This window comes from Perna viridis, chromosome 2 (assembly GCF_037379345.1).
Source record: "Perna viridis isolate PV_CMFRI_1.1 ecotype Kerala chromosome 2, ASM3737934v1, whole genome shotgun sequence".
Classification (NCBI taxonomy): Eukaryota; Metazoa; Mollusca; class Bivalvia; order Mytilida; family Mytilidae; genus Perna; species Perna viridis.
In genome coordinates this window covers 38,103,619-38,121,421 of record NC_142446.1, presented here as the reverse complement: position 1 = coordinate 38,121,421, position 17,803 = coordinate 38,103,619, and the positions used below count along the sequence as shown (strand labels likewise).

Here is a 17,803-nt window from a genome sequence, read left to right as displayed (position 1 = left end):
TGTTTCAGAAGTCTAATTGTAAGAAGTCTAGCGCGATACAAAACGTGTGCGTAGTTACGGCAAACTCTGGCATAACGTATGAGTTGTGATATGAAAACTTCATACGCAGGTACTGAAGGGATGTTGCCACAGATGAAAGGAATGTTGAAAATACGGAATGAAAAGTCATCGTGTTTGTCGTATAGTTTGGTCCTTTACCATTGATCTGTAAGTGTAGGTCAAGATATTAGGCTAACATCACAGTGTCTGTAGTATCCTTTATTTCAACTTCTTTGAGGTAGATTCGATGTTTGTTTGTTTGTTGGGGTTTAACGTCCGAGCAGCAACATTTCAGCTATATTCAGACAATGAACATGAAATTGATGATAAAATGAACATGAAATGATGATGAAATGAAAAAGGGATGGGACACAAGGACAATGGGGGGTCGACAAATTTTGATTACCACTGGAAATAGGGAGAGGTGGGTAGGGTCGGGCAATTTAGCCTCCTGTGGCGGAGACCTATGGTTCCTACTCCGATAGAAAATCACAGTAGGGTTCTTTAACGTGCGAGGAACGTGGCATCTTTCCCAACACGGTGCACCACTATGGTTTGCGGTCAGGTTTTCCGTATTATAGCCTGACAACCCCAGCATGTAACACGCCAGGGGTACCCCATTCCACCGCCTGGGGCACACATCCCAGTTGCTCTGTGGGCAGAGCGCCCTAGCCCCCGGCTAGGATTCTGAACACTATTTAGTCGCCTTTACGACAAGCTTAGTGCTGCTGCATGCCTATTCTTTTAACACCCGGACCTGCACGGGTTTAGATTCGATGTACCAAATCCAAGAAACTAGGGCTGTTTAACGATAATACTTCGTCTATATAGCGGAAACTGAGATTAAACGATCAAGTTAAACGATGTTCCTTCATTTGAATCAGATCAGCTATAAAGTCAGCCTCATAAGATTGAATAAATAGGTCAGCAAGTAGAGGACCACAATTTGTACCCATTGTAATGCCGACCGTTTGTTGAAAAAACGCGTCTACCACACTGGACAAATATATTGTCAATAAAAAATTCCAGCATTTTGAAATACTACTTTATGCAGTAAATTTAAGATATTCTAAGTCAAGAATAAGACAATTATGGAAATTGCTACGCGGAGATATTATTTCAAATTGTGCCTAAAACTTTATTTGAACACGCTAGAATAACATGCAGTAAGGATGTATTTGATTGGTATCTAGGTCATTCCAGGTCATCCCCTTTACGTGCTTTCGGTCTTTCATGAAAATATTTACTACTTAATGCAATACATTTAAAATATGCTAGGTCAGGAAAACAATAATGAAAATTGTTAGGCGGAGATATTTCAAAATGTACCCAAAAAACTATTTAAACACGTGAGAACAACTTATATTAAACATGCAATAATGACGTATTCATGCATCTCATTGACTTGATTGGTAGCTGGGTCACTCTTTGTTATCTCCCTCATGATACGTTTACATGTATACGATGTCCGTTATAGATAGTAGAAATATCGACCTGAAAAAATATAGTATTCAAGGAAATACTACTTTATGCAAAACATTTAAAATGTTCTAGGTCAAGAAGTACCCAAATCACGTGTGAAAAACTTACAATAAACATGCAATTATGACGTATTGACTCGATTGGTAGCTATAGGTCATTCCTGGTACTCCCCTTACGTGTAGACACCCGGGTAAACTCATTCTTCCAAAAGGGTGTTGATAAACAAGTTTGAGAAAATGTACATGGGGAGTTGAAAAGTGAATCCTTAAAGCTGCATTAGCTGACATTTTCGTTAATGTTTGTTTCTGTTAATATGCCTTAACTTAATTTTTACCACCAAATTGTATTTTTCTTGTACAAGTTCGTTTGATATCCACAAATAAAATGCATTAAATATATGAAATAGGTGTCTATATATTTATTGTCTTGCAAGACAAAAAATCAACCTAGATAAGTTCGTATGCATGTGACTTCTGGTGACCTTAATGCGCGCCTGTGCTATAAGGATCGCTTCTTTAATAACAAATCTGGTTGCAAAGCGAAAGTGGTTATTTAACGGCAAGGAAGACCGACGGACGCAAGCCATAAAAGAAAAAAAAGTTCGAATATAACGCAAGGATCCTTTTGAAATTTAAGTATTGTGATATAATGCGGCCCAAATATGATCATAAATTATTTGAAAACTAATCATGAAATAGATGAAATGAAATGGCAAGAAGACACATGCTTACCATTGTACCCGTTATTGTTATTTTTTACAAAGGTTAAAGTATTTTTAACCCTGGTGAATGTCCTGTCGGTAATCTTCGGAAGTAATGACGAAAAATAATTAGATCAGACATATCGATCTTCTCTGATTAAAAAAACGTTGTGTTCACAATATTCTGTAGGTATTATCAACATTAATTGCTTCAATTGCATTACTACAAACTTATTTCATTGAATCAGCAAAATTCAGTAGAATCAAATCTGAACAAATTTGGCAGCTAAAGCAGCTTTAATGAATTAGCTAATTGTTTATAATGTTGTTTATAATGCAATCATTCCATTGTTAATGATTTCCTCATTAGCAAATGATACTAATATTGAAATAAATCTTGTAGATTTAGAAAAAAATATCCAGTTTAAAGTATTTACTTTCTTTTTTTTTTTTCATCTGAATTTAAATCTTGTCACAAATGTCGTTGTTTGTATGGTTAATGGACAAGTCTAAACACAAAAATCAAAGACTGAAGTATACAAAGTCGCTATTCGTCGAATATTCTCTGCCACTGATTTTGGCTTGCTTTCCATCTTTGTTCACTTGATCGATATGATAGCGTACTTTTTCGTAACAGTGATGACCCGAATGTTTTCAATCAAAACAACTGGTTACCCGGAACCAGATTAAACAACTGGAAATGGCTATATATAGATATCGGGTCCAGATAATATATATGACCTTTATAGTCAATAGACCCTTTTGTGCTAACAGTGGGGTAGTCGATGAGCATGCGTAGAGCTTGCTCAATGTACACTTCCGCGAGGAAAATTCTTTTGTTCTACCCAAGCCCTACCTCGCGGAAGTGTATATTGAGCATGCTCACCAACTTACCACAAAAGGGTCTATTGTAACGAGTCCTTGTGTTTGGATCGGAAACTGAGTAGTAATACATAAATTCAATGCTAACCGACCATTTCATCCTTTAAAGTGTACGTTCGCGTTTTTTTTTTAATTTTGCATATGCATGGAACACTATACTGCCAAATAAAAACCAACTCTTATATCTCAAATATTTATAACAAGTCTAAATTTGGCATCGAAATATCTGAACATTTACTACGGAGGTCACGTGATTGATCACAGTTGGTGTTGTATTCGATTGTGGGCGTTGTCATCGATATGTCTAATTACCGCAAGGCCACAATCGACGTGACCCAATATACACCGATTAAGTCAATTACAATATGCGGTGCAAGGTAGCCGATTGTTTCGTGGTCAGTGGCTCTGGTAAAAGTCTTTTTATCATCCCTGACCCAAGGAAGAAGTTTTCATTGTGTGAGCAATGGTTGATAAACATAAATTTCCCTGTCACAGCTTCAACATACGTATACGGCAGTCAACTTTGTCGGCGAAGAGCACTTTGAAGAAACCTGCTTTGTAAGAAGTCTGGTGGTAATTTTATTTGTATTTTTCCTTTTGTTCTTTAAATCAATCGTAATCAATTATAATTTATAACTTTTCTGGTACTAACGTGTCATCGTATGTTTTGACGTTTGTAAGGTTTAAAAAAAAAGAAATAAATCCACCAAATAGTGAATCGCATTATATTTCTCTTTTTGATTAATTTCAATCCGTACAAAGGTACGGTGTTTTTGTGTTTCGCGAAAACGGGTGGGTTACAATGTGAATAGAATTTAGCCCACTATGTGCAAAATTTATACGAAATATTTATTATGTTTCTAATTATTCTTCAATGTAAGAATAAATTCAGACTGTCGGAATTTAAAAAAATGTAATATAGTTGATATGGAAGTCCTTTGATTTTTACATTTGACACGGCTATGACAAAACTTTGTAACACTTTCTGTTGATAATAAAATTATTTAGAATTCTTTCTGTACCGAATTCTTAATTCTTTCCCACACTTCGGTCGTATGCCAGGTGTCAAACGTCAAAGGTAATTATTACCTCTTTTCCTGTGTTATTGGCCTTATTTCCTGTGTATATTTTTTACCTGTCACTCGGCAAAGTAAATTATTACCCCTCCTTCCCGATTTCCCTTCTGTGTCAATTGCCCCGATTTCCTATGCATAGTCTGACGCTAGAATATTACCTATATTACCAATGTCACCCGTTTTTCCTTTTCTGCTTTTTTCATGTTTCATGGTTCAAAACTAAATCTTTTTAACGTACAAATTATTCAATAAGTTATTTTTATTTTTGTAATTACTATTACTATTATTATTGCTATTTCATTTATTTTGTTTAACTATAAATCTAAATATAACTTTATATACTTTATTATATTCATAAACTTTTTTCTGTTTTACGGTTCAAAGCGATTTTTTTTTATTGTAATAATTTTTAATTATTCAATATTTTTCCTATTTTTTTTATTGTACTAATTTTCTTCATTAAACATCAATTTTATTTTTATTCCTTTAACTGCAGTCATAAATCTAAATATTACTTTTTTATAAAGCACTCCGTGCTAGACTCGTAAGCGTAATCAAGGACGTTAACAACCCTCGATGGCGGTCCGTCTAAACACCGCAAAGACCGGTCTTAGTGCACTAAGACCATAAAAGTAGCACTAAGACCCATAAGATGACATTTTTTTTCGAAGTAAAAGTATTACCATAAGAAAAGTTATTTAAAAATACATCAAATACACCAAATTTAGTATAAAATAACACATTGAATCATTAGATTTGTAGTCTTTCATGCTGAAAGTGTAACAGACCATGACTGATTAGATGCGGACTGAATAAGCATTGTCCTAGATTGACAGTTCAGATTGCAACATGTAAGTGATAAGTAAGTATGTAAGTTGGAAATATAAATTAAATGGTAATTAAATACGTGGAAGGGGCTTACATTAAAGTAATTATATTAAGTGGATTAATATATCTTTTTTTAATTGAGCTGAAATAATGTTCTTTTTGGGTTATTTGTTTATGCACTTTTTGTTTTGGATTTTGCAATTTTTGTTGCTTTTTTATGAATAATCGTAATGCCGATTTTGAAAAAAAAGCCTATACAAGAAATGCATGAAGAAACAGTATTAAGTCGTATAGTTTATAATAGTGAAACAATATTTATTACTAAGACTAAGAAACTTTATTTAAAGTCGGTACATATAAACATACAAAACGTAAGCTCTTTAGAGCTTTTATCCGACATTACAACAGTAAAATCAACAACATACATGTAACAGCACATACACAACTATTATTACATTAATAACATTTATGGCACAAGTTCAAAATCTTTTCTATTTTTACGAGGTCTTTTACGTTGATTGGGTTTTTTTAGCAAGTCTCTGGTATGTGGGCATTTCCAGTTTTCCACATTTGGATTGAACAGCATTAGCATAATTCTTTTTGTCTAATAAAAGTCTTTCGTACAGAGTTTCTTTCTCTCCGGCAGTTTTTGAGATTTGATGTGTAACGGCATATCTTTTAACATAACCAAATAGTTCATATATTCCTGTTCCAAACAGGGTTCTTTTCAGATCTGCGAAATGGACTCTTAACAATGTCATGTAATGACTTTACAAGTGATGGAATCGGTCGTGCTTCCAGTCCAATGCCCGTTTGAAAACGTGATTCACAATTGTTGTTGGTCCAAAGGCGGTCTTGAGTCAAGTTTGCACGTGGCTTGTTTACATAGTCCAATTCAAAGGTGTCCTCTGCTTTGGCTATACCACATGAACGGAATATTTTGTTTATGTCGGTCCGTTATGTATCTTTTGTACCAAGGTTTGTTCTTTAGATGATCAGCAACATTGTCTTTTAAATGTTTTGTGCATAATAATCGGGTTGATCCTGGAAAGACCCTGTCTATCACGTATATTAGACCCTTTTCATCGTCACTGTCTATTCTCAAGTCTATACTGTTGATAGTCTCTTGTAGACGTGCCTTTATATGTGATAGGAATGTATGATACGAGAGAAACGAACCCTCCCAATGAAGAAATAATTATTATTTCTTACTGTAAAAATGAAAAAAAAAAATTTCTAATTTCAAACGATGTGAAAACTTAAAATGAAAATGACCAAAAGATACTATTGCTGTGAATAATTACTTCATGCAGTCTCGACAAGCAGCTTTCGTAACTAAATGAAAACCAAGGACTTAACATGGCAGTTTTCAAAGTAGAACTAAAGAAATTATAATGCAATGCGTGTAAATCAAACTTTGTTAATGAATTAAGATATCGTTTCCAAACTTTGGCAATTTATATACATTTACTTTTATTGCTCAAAATGCTTTATTTGTGTTTTAAAAAAAAACATTTTTCAACAAATATTTTTCTTAACTTCAAAGAATAACGAAACAATGTACAAAAATTAAACAAAATTTTTAAAAGTTTTTTCAATGGTTAATCTATGATTATCCCTAATAAACAAAATCACCACACCTAAGCTTGAACGGTCAATACTGTGCGCATCATTGACTCTAATTAACGATCAATGGACATCAAATAGCCGTGGTCACGCTCTATCACCTGCGTGATTGTCGGCACGTGCCGGTGAAATTGCACAAAAGACTAAATAGTGAATGATTCAATTACTATCATTATATCAATTCCAGTTTAATCTATGAATTTTTTAATTACCTTTCCAATGATAGTACTTTTACTTCGAAAAAATGCCATCTTATGGGTCTTAGTGCTACTTTTATGGTCTTAGTGCACTAAGACCGGTCTTTGCGGTGTTTAGACGTACCCCCTAGATAGTAGTTTTTGTAAATGGATCAATTTATATTTTGGAAGATAATTATGTTCATATGCAACTAAAAAGATAAAAAAGAAATTAAGAGGGTCGTGACAGTTGATGGAGAAGATTTGGACATAATTTTCTGGTGTTTTAATTAATTTATTTATTTATATATACATGTCAGTCAGAATGTTGTTCTAAAGTACGTGTACAAGTATAATACATAAAAGCGCATCTTCGTTAAATACATAGTAGTAAGGATCGAAATATCACATCTCACTACATTCTGTTTTACGGGTCCGTATTATAGAATCCGTTGAACGTTCTAAGATCGGAAATTTTCTTTGCATGAAACCTTCATTTTCACCAGTTCTATGCCCTTCCTCCGACACCCTCGAACTCCCTGCTGCTTCGCCTAAATGATGGTATGTATTTACGCCCCAACCGGAACCTGGGTCCGCTCCTGTTTTACTTACTTATTTGGCTGAATCATTTGCATGCTCGATTTTATTTTTAATATAAGTCAAAGAGTAATCAAGGGAACTAAGGTTATAGCGGTAATCAAAAGAATGCAATCCAGGGACAAAGAACAGACATGGAAAACAGACATACACAACAAAGAAAATAACGTAACTAAAATAATACAAACAAAGTAACAAAAGCAAATGAGCAACTCGGTGAAGAAGAAGTGAAATATTCTTCTAAATATCGGAGAACCAGTAATTTCGGACTCTGTAATTTTTCATATTATATATTAATTCATATTAATGAATGAATGAATGAATAAGGTCAAGTACGAAAAAAAAATTCTTTGACATTGTATATACAAGTTGTGAGAAAATATTCCAGTTGTTCTTCGTGTAGGGAGAACTCATGGCAGCATTGACATTCTTCAAGAAGTGGCATAGGATCACATTTTGTATACTCACACCAACTAATATTATCTTTACGTGAGATTTTGTCAACTTTATTTTGTTTCTCTTGGTCGGCGTTTTTTTTTTATTTTTTTTTATTGTTTGTAACTCTTGTAATGTATACGCTGGTTCAAATTTGTATGCTACATGTAATTGTCCCGTTAAGTCACATAGCTGGGTACCGGACTCGGCGAATTAAGCCGTAAGGCAAAAACCTAATTCACAAGCTAGTGCCGACGTGCAGGTAAACAAAAACACGGCTTGATATCGGTAACCCATTCTAGAAGTACACTTAATTGGCATTGTTCGTTTTTTAATTTAGGTTTATTTCATATCATAAGATGTGTTTTTTTTATTTAAAATTTCATAAATACAAAAAAAAAAAACAAAACAAATAATAGCAATGTAAAAAATGTTTTAAAAAGAACGAAAATAGAAAAAGTGCAAAAATATTTTTCACGATAACAGCTTGTACATTTCGGCAACATCGGTTTTACGCTGTTCAGCTAATTATTCGTTTCCTTAAAAAGACTGAAAACATTTTTTAGAAATGTTTTTAAAATGTAAAAATGTATGGTTTCAGAAAAATTGTAATAACGTTTTCAATAACCATTCACTATAATGTTATTATAACGTTTCCTTGAAAAGACTGAAAACATTTTCTAGAAATGTTTTAAAACGTAAAAATGTATGGTTGCATTAATGCTATAATAACGTTTTCAATAACCATTCACTATAATGTTATTATAACGTTTCCTTGAAAAGACTGAAAACATTTTCTAGAAATGTTTTAAAACGTAAAAATGTATGGTTGCAGAAATGTTACAATAACTTTTTCAACAACCATTCACTATAATGTTATTACAATGTTTTTCAATGAAAATTTTTTTCAAAACAATCTAAATTATGAATATTTTAATGCAAAAATTGCATACACATACAACAGGTTTAACATGAGATAAGAAATTTGTAGCGTTCTCTATATTTTGTAGATGTAGCAAAAAACTAAACGAAATTTCAAAGATAGGTTTTATCAGTTCACTTATTCATCTTCAGGCATCTCAAGCAGTGTCCATTTCCATTCTTTGGTTTCCTTAAAAAAAGATGTACATGATTAATTGTATAGTCACGATATGCATACATACAGTAGTTATAATTAAAACTAAAGGAAAAAACTATACATACTAGAAAATATAAATTTTGAAAATTTTAAGAATAAATGGTTCAATGATTTAAATAGTAATAATCATAGTAAACTGAGAACTTACAGAATTTTTAAGCAAGGGTATGGAGTAGAACGATATTTACAAACACGTATACCTGGAAGATACAGAAGTGCTTTTTCTAAATTTCGTTGTGGTGTTGCACCATTAAAAATAGAAACTGGCAGATATGAAGGTATTTTGAGTGAAAATAGATTGTGTTTTAATAATGTATGTATAGATAATGGTAATATTGAGGATGAGAAACATGTCATTTTGCATTGTCCTGTGTATTCACATTTGAGAGAAGATATTTTTATTCGGGCTAAATCTTTTAATGACAATTTTGATAATTTAACGGATGATGAAAAATTCATATTTTTATTTAGTGATGAAAAAATGTTCTTTTATTCAGCCAGAATCTGCCACGATGTTTTATTAACTAGAAGAAATATTTTATATAGGTAATTTCTGTTAATATAATATATTAAAATGAAAATGTATATATATAGTATTTTAATTACTTATTTAGTCTCTCATAACTCTTTGAAAAGAGGGGCTCTAATTTGACAACATAAAGTTTTAAATGTATATGTTTTGTATATCGATAATAATGGTATTAGACAAGTGTGAACTATTAACTTTTAGAATCATATATATTGCTTTTAAATGTATATATAATATGTCAGTTGGAGGTGAGACTATAATAAAGAATTGTCTTGTCTTGTCTCGTCTACTATCAATTACATATTACTTGATTTTTTTTTTTGGAACACGTGTATGTGTCAATCATGGAATTATCATTGTCTGCTAGATTAAAACATGCTGTTTTGTATCAATATTTTATTTGCACTTTGAAAAACCATGAAATTGAGTTTTTAAGCTGAAATTGTGGTGAGCAGACCTAAGTGCACCTTTAAAATGTATGTCCTCTTCAAACAGGAAATGGATATCCATGGAACCAAACTTCATACATGTGTTCTATAATTAAAACTTTATTGAAGTTCAGCAAAAACAGAGGTGGATCCAAGTGAGGCCCAGGGTCCCCTTCATATTTGCAAAAAAAAATTTTATAGAAAATTAATGATACTACCAATAGTGAGCCCCTCAAAGGCCATATTTCCCCACCTTTTCTGAGTTTCTGGATCTGCTACTGATTTATGTAACACAGTGATTGCATATTGCCGTCGAATGAATGAACAGATACACTAAAAGACTAACAAATGCCATGAGCAGTTGTCATGGTCCAATCAGATTCTCATCACTATATAAAACTTACCATGAAAATATATTAAGGCATTAGCTATGAGCTTCTTTTGTAATCCTTATTCCCTGCAAAAGAGAGAGATCATGTGTATTTCTTACAAAAAATAAATTAAAAATGATAAACATTATTTAATCAAAACTATGGCAAGCCAAAGTGGACAAAAATGAGCATTTTCTAATATTAAAAAATGATTTTTTAATATTACAAATTCATTTTCTAATATCACAGTTGGATTTCTTATATCACAAAACACTTTTTTAATATTAAAAAAAAATCATTTTTTAATGTTAAAAATTGATTTTCTAATATTAGAAAATGGACTTGTCGTATTCAATGACGATTTTTAGTATTAGAAAATCATTTTGTAATATTAAATATTGTGACTGAATTGCTTATAAATGACTTGAACCTCCACACACCAGGGATTACAAAGATATGTACTTTTTATGATGAAACACTAGAAATTTCTGTGCGACTGACTCACAACAGCTTTATTTCAACAAAATGAGACCAAATTTTCAGAATTGACCTAACCGTATAATACTACCTTAGCACGAAACGACAATTACACCAAGTATCAGGAGCGGATCCTGGATTTTCGATTAGGAGGCGCAAAGTTAAAATTTTTGGGTAAAATTTTGGAAATTTTCTACTAGAGTGGGTGCAATATAGATATCTTTTATGGTAAAATTGGCGAGAAATTAAAGTTTCAATCTAAAGCCGCCTATATCTACCCATGACAACCCTTGCTTTGCAAATTTTAGGTGGCGCACGCCCGCCACGCCCCCGAGTATAGCAAGGACGTTTTGAACCCCTTAGTAGGTCGTGATCATTTATAAACACGGCATACGAATGCAAAGTATTGAATATATATTCTTAGCACGAAAACGGCAGTTACACCAAGTATAACTGTAATAGTCTGCAATGTTGTTTTATATGAATATTTTATTATTGTGTAATAAAATATTTGACTTGTATGAATGTGTATTATGTTTTACTATTTGACTTGGACCGATTGACAGACGAGCTTTCGGGAACTGGTGATTGTATTGCAATCTAGTCGTAATCTTCTATATTCTTTTTCATGCTTGATTAGTACGCACTTCTTTTCTCGTCATCTATTGGTTGGTAATTGTCGCGGGTTAATTCCTTTTTCATTTGAACACTCTTACCTAAGTATCTGAACAGACATGTTGGTTTTTAGGTTCATCCGAATCTAGCAACCTATATTCTTATCAACTCAACTTATATACGCATCTGATTTCAACTAAACTATTACTAAGGTACAATACAGTAGTACTGGAGACTTATTATTCCTGTGACCATTTACAAATGTGCCTCTTGCACGATATGCAATTTTTGTCATTCAATTTCTTTTCAACAGTGGATTCAAACAATAATTTGTTCATTATATGTAGAAATATTCTCAGGATAAATAGGATTAAGACGGCCGCTGAACTGTTTGCACTTTGGAAGTTCAGCTCTAAATTTAGCTATACGTAGCGATTGGAATTGTTCGAGGTTTAGATAAGATGGACAATGAAATTGGTATAGTTTTAGTGCATTTCGGCTTTGAAAATTAGAATTTGAAATATTTTCCTTAATCATTGAACAAAAAAGTGTATTGGATTCTGTGGACAGTAGAATTGTTCAAATTTACTGTGTGTAAACATGCCTCCACAACAGAAAAAACCCTATTCAGTCGTTACTCAGTGCCAAAAGGGAAAAAGACTAAAAATCTGCTAAAAGAAGTCGTTCAGACAAACAGAAGTCTGGATACACCAGGGTTGATTTAATTTCAGAAAGAAATTCTCCCGGAGGGGTGTTACCATCGAAAGAGATATAAATCAAGTCACCATGTGATTGTTAAATAATCAATGGAACTTTTTCCTAGGATCATAATCACTTTATGGAAATAGTTCAATGACCTATGGCAGATATGTCAGGACAGTAACAATTAACCAGTTGAAGAGACCCTGCTTTGTACTAGCACACAGTAGCAACAGCCTGCAGGCAGGACTGCCATCATTATTCCAACTAGTCATCAAATCCATCCCCTTAAATACAGCATGCCTAGCAGAGGACTGGCCACTTCCAATCCAATTTTAAAATCTTTGGTACGACTGCCAGGGATTGAAACCACGACCTTCCACACTTGAGGCCTGCAAGCTACCCTGAGACCACATAGGCAGTTAGTTGTAATAAAGTCCTAGTGATACTTGAATATATAGACTAGTAAACAGCTTTTAGTTGCATTACATTTTCATTAGTACTATTTATTGACTTCTTCTACATCATGTAGATTTTCAAGTTTAAATACCAATTCTAATAGTTTTTATAGGATGAAGTCTGAAATCTAAGGCAAATGGCACCAATCAGAATTGTAATGTTAACTCAGTAGAGCTGTCCATATGGCAATATGTGCAATAATGTTTCTGTCTTTTTTCAAGAAATAAGAACAAAAATATATAAAGAAGTAGACATTTAATTGGAAAGAGAGTATCAACTGTCCATCACGGTTCTTCTATCAATAATGTCCAACTTCTCTGAGTGGATCTTCCTCTAATCCAGCTGTAAACAGAAAAGAGAACAATGATGAAAAACTATTCCACCAAGACACGATCAAGATAAATTGTACATTGTATATTGAGGTTAAACAGAATCAAGGAGTAAGGCAAACAAGACCAATAGTTATCTGGTTCTGCCTCACTGTCATATGCGTCAGCACAGAAATCTCTTCAAAATGTACAGTGCAACCTCTATTAAGCAGTAACCGTTGAGGAATGGTGTGAAGTGTACTCTTAAGAGAAGTTGAGGCAAATGCTACAATTTTCCAAGTGAGAAGATGAATACATATTGTGCATGTGTCTACTTTCCATGTATTTTGTTTAGCAAAAGAAAGTTATTGTTACAGCATTGTGCTGTATGTCAAGAGTCAATATTTTCTGACATGACAGACCTTTTGTCTGTAACTAATTTTTACTTTCATTATTTATTACCTATCTTTGAGTAGATTTCCACATCTTTTGACAATTCCTTAAACTACACATGTATGTTTTAATTAGCAAGATCCATCACACCATTCAATCAATAAATCATTGACCCCTTGAGTAACCTAAAATGAACACCTGCAATGTTTTTTTGTAATTCTCAGGTGTTTAATGTTCAAAGATTGTAGGTTCAAATCAAGTTCCTTATGTAGACACAGACAATGGCCCTTATAAATAGGGTGTAACAATTCCGCACAATCTGATACATGCATGTAAATCTTCAGAATTTATTACATATTGTATTTTACACACATGCATATGCTTGTTATACATTATTGTATATATGTTTCTCTTTAACTATGTAATATGTAGTTTATGAGAATAAAGTTCATTTATTCATTCATTCACTCATTCCATAAATATCACAATTCTTGGCTGACAATCTGATTCCTATCCTGAACTTTACAGGAATGTCTTGTTCGTGTTATTTAATTTACATTTCAACAAATCAAAAACAAATAACACAGTCAAGTCTGTAGGTATTGCCTAGCCTTTATCAATTACATTCTGGGCAAATCTCAAGTGTCCAAAATAGCAGATAAATCAGTATGTGATCAAGAAACAAAATTTTTATGGGCAATTCCTTCATTTGCAAATTTAAAGCGAAGTTAAGCTAAATGAGGAATTGGTAAGAACGGCACCGGTATTGATTTCCGAAACTGAAATGATCATGATGCACCAGTGTACCAGTTGATTGATACCCCTAGTTATAAACCACCTAAATGTCTTTTTTTGAATATGAATGGGTGACCTTCATTGAATATAGAAACCAAGTGCCAACATTAAATAATATTCAATTATCAATACATATTTTTTTGACTTCGGATTACATGGAGTTGGTACCATCCACAAAACATAGTGAGCTAAAAAATAATAAGGAAAAAATAAAATCTCCCCATTATATAAGGTCAGTGTAAGAAACTTAATTTTTGGTCACCATAGACCCATCATAATTTTATGTAGATCGTACTGTACATTTCAAAGGAAATTGAGCCAACTTCATGATAGACATGCTTGATATTATGTAGACTCGGTCCATAGGTCTACTGCTACTTTCTTTCACTATAAGGTATACAGCTTCAATATGTATACATACACTGTGAAAAGCTTTAATTATTGAAGGAATGACTGTTCGGTCTATAAATAAATAATCATGTGGTGCACACTAAATAACCTGCATAGCTAGTTATTCTCAAGTGTGAACCATGGGCATTGAGGATAATTATTCATAGATTGAAAAAATATAACAGCCATTCCTTCAATAATTTAATTTTAGGAAACCACTGAAATAAGGTTTGATGACCTCACAGTCATATACACAATTTGGTCCATGTGATGATGGACAATTTTTTTATCCAATCAGAAAGCATCTTATGAAATAAAATTATATTGGTTTAATACTTTTTTAGTTACTGACTTCACTAAGTTGATACCCCATAATGGATGGATTAAGTCAAATGGCTAGCAACTAGACCTGCCTCCACCAATGGCTAGGGAAGCAAAAATTTTAGTGTTAAAGATTTCATGGGAAAGTATAAAAATTTTGCATATTCTTAGGTCTAAAAAACATATTTCTGCTAATCCTACTGATCCAATTTTTTTTAAACTAGCACAACTGAAGTCTGAATGAGTCAAAAACTTTAAAATTGGAAAAAGATTTTGCCCACATTTACCTACTCACCCTTGCAATTTCCCCTTTAGCATGTGTTACTACATAGTCAAGTCAATAATTAATTTCACAGTGTCAAGTATAATGGTACCTTAAATATGCGTGAAAACACGATTTTAGCTAAATTATATGATATGATACACATCTGTTTTTATTAATTACTCCTTCTGGTCAATGTACATGTATCTCTTTTAGTTCCACAGCATTCTTTTCAGATCAAGCCCTATACAATCAATGAAGTAGAGGCCACAAGTTTTAATGGGTCTCAAAAGTTGTATGCTTAGTGAAGCTCAGTATAGCGTATATCATACAGACATCATATTTCCTGTATAATTTTTCTCCTCATAGCCTCAGTTCACAGCATTAAAGATTTTTGTGTACATTTCATTTGTTTTATTTCTTCTGATCACCCCTTGTTAATACTACCCCCATCTCAATCTTCTATAATTTACAGTAAATGTCCAAAAATGTTGGCATTATCTAAATGGGGACTAATTGAATCGGACAGCATCTTTTTCATCAAATGTTATTACCTTTTTAAATCCAATGTCATCAGCATACTCTCTAAAACATCTTCTACACATGTTCAATCCATATTTTCTAATCAGACCATGTGTGTTTTTACATACTCGGCTGAAATGATAATAAAACATGAAAGTTGTGTAAGCCAGTAATGAAAATACAAAGCGGGACAGGATGTCCATAGTTAAGACTTTCAGGCAAAATTTATAGTGTTACGGTTGGATTAAATAACACGAAGTTTAAACAAAAATATGCTTTTGTGCAGTAGGTTCCTTAAATCTATGAAACAGTGATGATCATGATGTGTTTTTTATTGCTTACTAAACCATGACCCAGCATTCCAGGATTTTTCAAAATTTGAGGTTTACATGGGAAAGCTCTAAATGAAGATGAACTTTACCACTTTCAATGTCTGCTTTCCAAATTTAAAAAATCCTTTCAAAAATGTCTAAGGGAAAGTGGAGCATAACTAGCAACTTTCTTGCACCAAAATTTCACTTGCCCATCCCTTGTTCTACTTTCATTATATTGTAACCAGAGCTAGTGAATTTTTAGATGTTACATCGTAGTTGTTCAGTCCTATTTTCAATCAATAGCATTTTTATTCCGGTTTGAACACAGGGACCAGAGTTTCTGTCTCCTGGTTCAACGAAGTAAAAGGCAAGTAAGTTTTACATATTTAACAGTTAAAAAATGTCTATAAATTAACAACGGTGTATTTGTTATAAATTAAGTAACAATTATTTAATAAGTTACAAAGTTTAACATAGTTTAATGGATCAACCTATGCGAATAACTCACTAATAAAACCCTGCTCATGAAACCTACATTTTACAAAAAAAACCTACATTCCTAATTAAAGTTAAGTAAAATTACTGAAACAAGACCAGACATGGAAGATCCTACTAATTTATAAAAATGCCAAATAATGGAAAGGTACACAAGAGCCAAAATTACACAATCGATGATTGGTACTGGTTACAACTGCAAGGCAGCACAATGTCCTGCTAAAGGATCCTACCTAAGTCTTGCACAGACACTATTGGCTCTTGTGAGGAAAAAGCGCTAAAGAGAGAATCTCACGAGCTTATATACTACTGGAAAAAAAAAAGGTTAAACAAAGTTCACTTCCATAAAAGGAATCTCCAAATAACTTGTTAAATACATCTATGAAAAGTATTCAAATAAAATTGCTCTACCCTAAAATGAGAATAGTACTCGTGCATTAACCTTGAATGCACCCAATACTAAAAACCCGAGAGTAAATCTTCATTCGCACTCATTAGTTTGCGGACAACCACAATGGACCCAACGAAGTAGAGACAAAAGACCAAATTAAACCCGAATATCACCCAAATATAAGGTATAATGATCTTGGAAACCTCTGTTGAAGTTATTTATTAAAAATGAATGCAAATTAAAGACACTATCCACCACAATATGCCAGATGTGATGTGGCACGAAAAAACATAGGCAGCACGGGCATCGGTTACAAGACAGTACATTTCCTCATTGTCTATATTTTCTTGTAACCAAAATAAATGATATCAAAATTTTTAATTACATTGTTCCTCACTCTTATGTCATTCTGAGCAAAATACACAGTAATCCCGAAAGTAATTCATAAGAGTACTAGGACATATCTATCTGAAGCTTTATTTATGATTTTTTTTCCAATAAAAGAGGGTTTACACTAAATGCCATAAGTGCATATTGAAGTATATAAGATGTCTAGAACAGCCAATAACCTTAATAAGCTTTATTGCTACTATCATGTCATAACCTATTGTACATATTTCGAAAACCCGTATTCTGAGGAGCCTACAAAATCATACATGGTTTAAGGTTATGCTTCACAAACACATGTGGCACCTGAAGATCTGCTCGTAACAAAATAAACCATATATATTCAAGTTAATGACTACTTGTATCAGTTATGGCAAGCTACGCAGTCGCTAAGAAACTCGACTACAGGCAATTAACTCTCTCAATATCTCTTACATGTCGCCAATACATAGTCAAATATTGACTACAAGTGATCGTTTATTTATTTATAAGCTTTAGTACCAGTATCTTGAGCCGGCACCGAATTTCTTTGGGTGAGCATTCCACACATTGGCGAACCCCATGATGGCGATTTGAGAAAGGAAGGCACATGGGAAATCTCGTTTTGAAAACCGTTTCCGCTTAAAGTTATCTACCCTGCCGGTTCTGACAATGCCATGTCGTCCCTT

The 17,803-nt window shown here is 33.0% G+C and overlaps 1 protein-coding gene across 1 annotated transcript; it reads right to left on the bottom strand.

Annotated features, from left to right (window-relative positions):
• Positions 1-12,797: 12,797 nt before the first annotated feature.
• Positions 12,798-17,760, bottom strand: LOC148624942 (small ribosomal subunit protein uS14-like). Its single transcript, XM_088568083.1, has 3 exons — positions 17,637-17,760; positions 15,581-15,680; positions 12,798-12,899 (listed from the first exon to the last, which is right to left on the bottom strand). The coding sequence occupies exons 1-3, from the start codon at positions 17,696-17,698 to the stop codon at positions 12,891-12,893; spliced, it is 171 nt and encodes a 56-aa protein (XP_088424209.1). The 5' UTR covers positions 17,699-17,760; the 3' UTR covers positions 12,798-12,890.
• Positions 17,761-17,803: the final 43 nt, after the last annotated feature.